The following is an 8,574-nucleotide window of genomic DNA, read 5'->3' on the forward strand; positions in this document are numbered from 1 at the left end:
ACGTTGCACTTGGAAGTACTGTGAAACCCTTCATAATGCTGATCGGCGGGGGTGTCGGGAATCAGACCCCCCCCTCCCATCAGTGAAATAATGATGAACTACCTTGAGGATAGGTCGTCAATACTTTATTCCCAGAAAACCTCTTTAAATGCCCTGAAAAAAATAAGGCTGTGTGCACACATGAAAAGATGGCATCGGAAGGGGAGCCAACAAGCAGCTTGTAAGGGGGAGGGGGTCTCTTACCAGAACATCATTACAGATATCTCTCAGCTCTGTCTCGATCTTCTCCCGGTACTCTCGAGCCATCTGCTGCTTTTTTTCGCTCCCTTCTGTCTTCTGCTCAATACTGGAGATGACCCTCCAGGACGACCGGCGGGCACCCACTACATTTTTGTAGGCGACTGATAGAAGATTCCTCTCCTCGTTGGACAGTTCAGTTCCTTCTTCCGTCACTCGCTTCATGCAGGCGGCCATGTCATCGTACCTCTCTGCCTGCTCAGACAATTTGGCCTTCTGTACCAGCTCGGATTTATCCATGGCTAAAGTTTCTAGGGAGAAAAAAGGAAATCATTTCAATTTCTGTACAAATGTCAACGTTTCTGGGCACAATTGAGCCAAACCCTACACGTAGATCAAGTCAGCAGTATGTCGGCCGGCCCTACAAAATGTGCGCAGGCGCACCGGATGTCCGCATCTCCTCCTCCTCCTCTGTGGGGTTATGGCCCCATAGGCCTGTCCGGGCGGAGTTATTCTCTGCTCTATGGAAATCCCTACTGTATGGACTGGAGCATAATAGGGAGGCGAATATCGAAAATGAGAACGACAAAAAGTTAGGTGCCAGCAGGAGATGTCTAGGTGCTCGGCCTACCTGGCAAGCCCCGATATGGCACATTAGTGGAATATGCTCTGTATGAGACACGAAACCAATAGAGGTAAAGCAGAACATTAAAGGGGTTGTCCACTTTTTTATATTGATGACCTATCCTCAAGATAGCTCATCAATATCAGATCGGTGGTGGTGAAGGGGAATGATGACTCTCGGCACCACCACCAATCAGCCAAATTGATTAGGAAGCAGCCGCCCCATTGAAGTGAATGGGGACAGCAGAGTCGTAATTACACTTCTCGCCCCTGAAATGTTGACGGCGAGGAGAGCTGCTCGTCAGTTTCTGGGAGTCACCTCTCCACCGATCTGATGTTGATGACCTATCCTGAGAATAGATCATCAATAAAAATAAAAAAATATAAAAACGGACAACCCCTTTAACGCCACCTCATAGGTAGGAGTAAAACTTAAGACAATGACCAAAAGTGGAGGAACTCTACTACTAATATTCTAACTGTGAGGGGAGACACAAACCAGGTCCCGTCACCTCTTCACATGTCTGTTTTGGGGGAAGGTTCACACATTCAGACATGGGACTCTCTGTGCAGATTCTGCCCCCAAAACAGTGCTGCATCTGTGCCGAAACTGCCCCCACAGTTTGCAATAGGAGGCCGCCCCGCAGTGCATGCGACAGCTTTTTTTTTTGCGCTAAAAACAGACCTGTCCATTCACGGCGCCATGAAACCGTACAGGAAGCCTGATCGCAGTTTAGCTCCTTTAAGTGGGACCCTGGCGTTCAAAATAAATGGCGGAAACGCGTAGGACGTTGACAGTGTGTGAACCTACCCTTAGTAAATATCTGTACTCCCTATGACCATTCCGGAGCATCTTTTCTTAGAAATTTGTGTTGTGCCATTCCTCGTGAATAAAGGGAAGACTGGGTGTTACCATACCCATTGTCAAAACATGTGCCCTTATGCAGTAAGCAGAGAGTGGGCACCGTTCTAGTGTGCAGGGGCACACCCCAACTGCTAACACCTAGCGACACTTTATTCATGAACTTCTAGAAGGAATCACAGAGGAACGGCACAGCATAGGATCGTTATTTCGTGTGGAAATAACTAGTATTTACTCAGGCAGACATGTCAGGAGAGAGGACAGGTTTTAACAGAGTGGCTAAGTGGCTCCTGGCATCTGCCCAGACCTGAATGGCGCAACATCTGCCGGTAATTGACGTCCATCTGAGGAATTGTAATGGACACGCTTCGAGCCGCTTTCAATGGTAGAAGTGCAACATGCAGATAAGCAAATTACACCGACTATTAAACTCCTAGCGAGTAGTAATTACATGTCACATTCAGTCACTGGGCTGTAAAACACCATTAGGCTGCCTATACATGATATCATATGCGGACGGATCACGCCATCACCACAAGCAGCGTGAGGGATCCATCCCGATGGCGAAAAAGGTAAATCGGACAAGTTGGAAAATTTGTCACTTTTTTGTTATTCCTTTAAAAAGAGAAGGTCACGTCCTCCAGGTCACCAGCCTTTACCCGGCTGTAGCCTCCGCTCCAGATTCCACCTCTAATCCTCTCGCCCCTCCGTATCACTGTTGTCCCTTTAGGATGTCGATCTGTTATGAGGCCGCCCAATATAAAGGGGGCAGTCCCCAGGAACGGTTTCTTAAAGGGGTGCTCCCATCTAGGACATTGATGCACATTGCTAGGGTATGCCATGTCAGAAAGGAGTGGATCCCAGACATGATACCCCAAGTGAACACAGCAGACACGCCTGCGCAGTCACCCTCCGCTCACCGCTATGGGAGTGCTGGCCCCCCTATTTGACAGTCCCATAGCGGTGAATGGAGAGCTGGCCACCCTTACGCAGAATGCTCTCCATTCGCCACTATGAGACTGCTGGAAATAGCTGAGCAAGCCGCACCCGCTCACTTTGGGGGCCCTGTTAATTAGATAGGGGAACCCACACTTATCTGAAAATGATGGCATATCCTCGTGACGGGACAACTCCTTTAAAGGGAAGAGAACCAGAGAGCCCTGACACTGTCCAAAAAAAAAAAAAATTTACTTGAAAAATCTGCAAAATCGTATGCGCGGCAGCTACAGCCAGGTGAAGGCAGCCGCCATTACTGGAGGTCGTGATAGGTCCTTTAAGCCGGGTTAGGCTACTTTCACACTGGCGTTTTGGCTTTCCGTTTCTGAGATCTATTCGGGGCTCTCACAAGAGGCCCAAAATGGATCAGTTTTGCCCTAATGCATTCTGAAGGGATAAGGATCCGCTCAGAATGCATCAGTTTGCCTCCGTTGAGTCTCCATTCTGCTCTGGAGGCGGACACCATAGTTTTGCTGTCCGCTTCACGAAACTGAGCCAAACGGATCTGTCCTCCATTGACTTTCAATGGTGTTCAAGAGCCGCACCAAACACGAGTGTGAAAGTAGCCTTAGACCCATAGAAGAAGCTCATAGAGTAGACCCTGAGGAGCTCTGCTTATGCACAGGGGTATTTTAGCAAATGGAAAGCCGAGACTGGATTGAATGACAGATCATTAAGCCAATATATGAAGCCCTATAAATAGGGGCCCAAAATGAGGAACGTTGGAGACGAGGGGGGACGCTATCTGAGAGGATAGAAGAGTGCCCGACAACTAAACCTCCTCCCATAGACTGGCGGTAAGACTTTCCACGCCCCCCCCCCCCCCCCAACATTTCTTCCGAGCTGTTCTCAATAATTTAGGCCACCCACCCAGCTCCTCTACTAGACGGCAATGCTACCTGCCCGTCACAGTGCTATCACGAGGTGCCATTAAACTGCTGTGCAAGGGACAAGTGTCCTCCTGGATGCACCTTGTACTCGCTCATAAAACGCACACGTCACATATGACCCAGACGGCTTCTTCATGGTCCTCACAATGACAAATGCCAGCAGACTGTGTCGGGCCCAGGTTTGATCTGGAGGTGCCACAAGTCTTTAAATATGCATGCTCAGCTGATCGGGGCATGCATGTTCATCAGCGTGTAAACACGGGATGTGCAGCACCCGACACATGCAAACCGAACAGGGAGGACAGATCACATTAAAGACGACCTGTCGCAGGGTCAGCCTTACCACACCTAAACCTAACCAAAAAAAAAGGATTTTGCTGAGCTGCAGCGATTTACGTTGACGTTACACGGCCTAGGAAGAGGCCGCGACGCTCATTGACACGCCAGACGATAGGTCAATATAAATTGCCGGATAACCCCCTTCAATTGCAAACAGCTAGCAATTCATTCATAACTTGTAGCACGAATAATTTTACGAAAAGGGACACGTCAAGGGAGGTGAGAGGTCCTCTTTAAAGAAGGTTTCCCGTCTAGAGAAATAGTCACTAGACAGGTAAATATGTTTGGCAATGACTTTAAATGGAGCATGCTGGACCACAACCCCCGTCAACGCCCCTAGCTGTGGTTGGGGAAAATGATGGACATCAGCGGGGGGCCGCAGTGGTTAGAGTATAAAGAACAAGAATATGGAGAATTTGGTGAACCCAGCTTAACATTGGGGACTAACAAGGAGCACACCTCCATCTAATCTAGTGGATCGAGGCTCAGTTTAACCCATGCAATGCAAATGCACAGCCAGGGATCAGCGGTGCCATGTATAAGATCAGACGGCCTCCATATCATCATGCACCTGGGCAGTATATTCCCAGTGACCGTTACAAGTACCACTCTATGGCTCCACTTGTCCCACAGTCCCTACAGGCTATATAAGGGTTAAGACTGAAGGAGTGGTTAGCCCTTGTCAAACACTACAACCTACATGTCATTACCACCCCTGCCGCATGTCATTTTCCCAGGCTGTGCTCACTCCCTCCCCCACCCCCCTCCATGATTAATTGCATTGCATACCCAGAAAAGAAACCTCTGCTGGGGAAGGGTTATAATAGACGCTAGATCATTGTACATGCCCGTGTATCCTCAAATCCCCTCCTTCATCCATAATCCAGGCTCTGGTGTACATACACCTCCTATATCCTGCTGAGCAGAGGTCACAGACGAGCCGGCACGCCAATGCGAGTGTGCAGGCGTCATACCATCCAGCAGCTGCAAGGTGCTGTGCATGTACCAACAGGAACCCAACATAGAGGTTTTTTTTTTTTAAATGACATTCACCACGCCCCACAGCATTCACCATGCAGAGCTATATGGCGGCGTGTCCTCTACAAGCTGGAATTTAACTACAGGACGCCTGAGGGGATCCAAACCGTGTGCAGCGAGAGGAGACGAGGTTCCTGCTGCGGTGACATAATCCAGGCCGCAGAGGAAGCGAGCAAGGTCTCCCCCGGTCACTGAGCATGAGGTGGGGGAAGGGGAGCCAGTCTGATAAGGATCTGTAGGACCCCACCCCGATCAGCCTGTGTTACCTGTTTCTAATGGGTCTGGCTGCACATCAGGCAACCTGAATTTATACGGCAGACATCACCTAGACGCCCTGTTTTTATAGGGAGGTGGCCTCAACTAATTGTAGATGCCAGACTATTAATCTGCGAGGAAGACTACGCTCCACCCGCCATTGCATCATTCCTCCTGTAAGCCACGGTTCAGAGTAGGTATAGGGGGAAGGAGGGTTCGGTGGGTACAAGGACCATCTGAACCCAGGATCCTACAAATATCTACACCATGTTCAAGACGATGTGCCTGGGTTATGCAAGGTGTTACCAATCGTAATGTACGTTCATCCAGACCCTGTAGGCATCAAGGCTCCTGTAAAGCCATGGTTCCTAGTAGGTATGGAGGTACAAGGACCATACAAATATCTCTACCATCCATGTTCAAGAGGAAATGCCCACATGTATTAACCATAATGTATGTTCCACCAATAGGTATGGGGGACTACTAGGACCAAATGAACCCAGGACCCTAAAAACATACCACATTTATCACCCATAACATACGTTTCACCAATAAGTGTGGTACGAGGACCAAATGAACCCAGGATCCTACAAATATTTTCACCTTCAATGTTCAAGAGAAGGTGCCCAGGTTAGGTAAGGTGCTCTCATTTATCAACAGTAATGTATGCTCCACCAGCAGTAATGTATGCTCCACCAGGTGGGTACAAGGACCATATGACTCCAGGACCCTACAAGTATCCCACGTTCAAGAGGGGGTGTCCACATTTATCAACCATAACGTACGTTCCAGGACAAATATCTCTACTATCAATGTTCAAGAGAGGGGCCCAGGTTAGATAAGGTGCTCACATTTATCAACCATAATGTATGCTCCACCAGTAGATATGCGGGCGTATACGAGGACCAAATGAACCCACAAATATCTCCACCATCCATGTTCAAGAGGAGGTGTCCAGGTAAGGTACTCACATTTATCAACCCTAACGTACGTTCCACCAGACCCCATTTGCATTATGGCTCCAGTGAGCCACGGTTTCTAGTAGGTATGGGGGGGTACAAGGACCAGATGAACCCAGGAACCTACAAATATCTCCACCATCCATGTTCAAGAGGAGGTGCCGGGGTTAGGCAAGGTACTCACATTTATCAACCCTAACGTACGTTCCACCAGACCCCATTTCCCCATCTGGAAATACTTAAAAAGAACATTAACGTCCTCTCAAAGGAAACCAAGACATGCAGGGAAGACCCCCAGTTTCCGGGAAGCCACAAATCCATACCCCTTGTCCTTCTCCAGTAGCTTCAGATGCAGAAGAAACCTGAAAGGCATTGCCCAGAAGAACACCTCCCTTTCCACCCCTGGAATGTGTGGGGGAGGTGCGATCCAGCTATGCACAGGTCTGGAAAAGCCTATTCTCCTCTGGTCACTAAAGGGGCATGGTCCACATTTAGCAAATTCCTCCTTACAGAGGACAATCTCATTCAACACCCTCCGCCATAAAACCGCGTCATCTGCACCTACGGCAGGGCGTGCAAGAAAACCGCCTACAACCGATGGGAGGAGAGCCACCAAATATAGGTCTATTCTACGTCTGCTGAGGTCACCGTGACCTTAATCCTTGCAGGAGATCGGGCCCGGTGCCCTCCTTCCATTTCACATGATCTAACCACCGTCCAAGGAAGACGGATGCCATCATCACCCCTGGATGGAACACCGCTGCACTCCATGGACGGGGTCGGCTCTGCTAGAACAGGATCCCTTTGTGAAAAGGGAGGGGGAAGGGGTGCCCTCAACCTTTCCTGGGAATATGGCCACTGTCACCTTGTCTGTTCGCCACTGACCCAGCAGAGAGGATGATCGCACAAGAGACACCTCCCTTCCTCCCCGGGGACACTGCGAGGAGGAGGAGGAGGTGGAGGAGGAGGAGGAGGGGGCGGCCTCACCTGTGCTGCAATGTCTGCAACAAAAAACCTGCATCAATGCAACATGGGGGGGGGAATTGTGCATGCAACAGTACAGATCACCGGATCGCATTACGTGATGGAAATGAATGGACCGTGGGCACATATAGGGCCGTCTCCGTGCACAGATATCGCTGATTACACTACAAAGCAGTCACTGCTAATTTACCCGCCCCCCCATAGTGGCCATAATGTCTGCCATATTTCCCAATCCAGACCCCTCTCGCCCATTATAGAATGGGGTAATGCAAATCTTCAATGGGACAGACATTTGTAGCCGATCCACGAGAAAAAATTAAAAAAAAAAGGGGGGGGGTGGAAATCGTGTGATTCGGGGGCAAGTCTATGGCCAGGGAGATGAGATCAGCCTCCATATATGGGGGTGATGGGGGAAGGATGGGAGGGTCCTCTCTGCTGCACAGAAAGGAGACATTTCTGGGGACAATGGCTCCTTCTGCTTGAAAAAAAAAAAAGCTAAAAGGCACTCCGTGGAACTACAAGCCCCAGCGCGCCCTGACAGGCAGAGCAAGGCATGCTGGGACTTCCCAGTGGTAGTGGGGAGAAAACCCGCAGCCTGCTGCCCAGTGCCAGGATGGAGGAGAGAGAGCCCTGCGCGGCCCCAGCCCCCTCCCTGCTCTATGAACAATGCTTCCTCTCCGCCATTACCCGGGCCTCCCCCCCGCCGCCAGGCTCAACCCGCCCCCCTCCAGTGGCGGCGAAGCCTCAGCCCCGCTGCCCGTACCTGTGTCGGAGAGGGGAGCTGCAGCGGGCGGTTGTCGGGTCCCCGGGCTGGGCGAATGCGCGTCTCTCAGGCTACTGCCGCTGGGAGAGTCCAATCTCTTCCGAGCGCTCAAAGCTCTAACCGATCCACGGGGTTTCCTCCAATCGCTGAGCAGGGGCCGGGGAGTGACGTCAAGCGCATCTATGGCAACCGCTGACTGGGTGGCATAATCACCGCCTGCTCCCTCCCTCCCTCCTTCCGAGGCGTCGGGGGCGCGCAGCGGCGGCGGAGGGTGGGGTGCTCGTGCCCGCCTGCAGCACAGTCACTGGCCTGAAGCTGGCGGCCATGCTCTGCCCGTAGTGAGGTGGGCAGCCTTGTCCTGACTGAGGGGGCACATTCTGCTATGGAAAGAGTCTAGAGCCGTGGCACACCTGAAAATTAAAGGGTGATTCCAGGTGATGGAATAAGGGGGTGGATGTGGTGTCATGGTTGGAGCACTAAGGCTTCATGTAAATGGCGCCATCCGTATTTCTCTCCGCAAAATCCGTATACCTTCTGTGCGCGTGCTTCATTTTTCCCAATAGAAAGGACTGTTTTTTATCCGCAGACCTGAATAGGACGTGTCCAGTAATTTGTAGAACCGCCACA

At 50.7% G+C, this 8,574-nt stretch overlaps 1 protein-coding gene across 2 annotated transcripts in view; it reads right to left on the minus strand.

Annotated features, from left to right (window-relative positions):
* Positions 1 to 8,106, minus strand: part of YWHAZ (tyrosine 3-monooxygenase/tryptophan 5-monooxygenase activation protein zeta) — a 29,008-nt gene extending 20,902 nt beyond the window's left edge. Inside the window, exons 1-2 of one of the 2 annotated variants that reach the window (XM_040434275.1) lie at positions 7,948 to 8,106; positions 244 to 548 (exon numbers count right to left, since the gene is read on the minus strand). In XM_040434275.1, the coding sequence (XP_040290209.1) occupies positions 244 to 537 (294 nt within the window). In that variant the 5' untranslated portion in view covers positions 538 to 548; positions 7,948 to 8,106. Of the gene's footprint in view, positions 1 to 243; positions 549 to 6,523; positions 6,626 to 7,947 lie in introns of those variants that run through there. The other variant, XM_040434274.1, reaches the window with a different exon arrangement.
* Positions 8,107 to 8,574: the final 468 nt, after the last annotated feature.

The sequence above is a fragment of the Bufo bufo genome, chromosome 5, assembly GCF_905171765.1.
Source record: "Bufo bufo chromosome 5, aBufBuf1.1, whole genome shotgun sequence".
Taxonomy (NCBI): domain Eukaryota; kingdom Metazoa; phylum Chordata; class Amphibia; order Anura; family Bufonidae; genus Bufo; species Bufo bufo.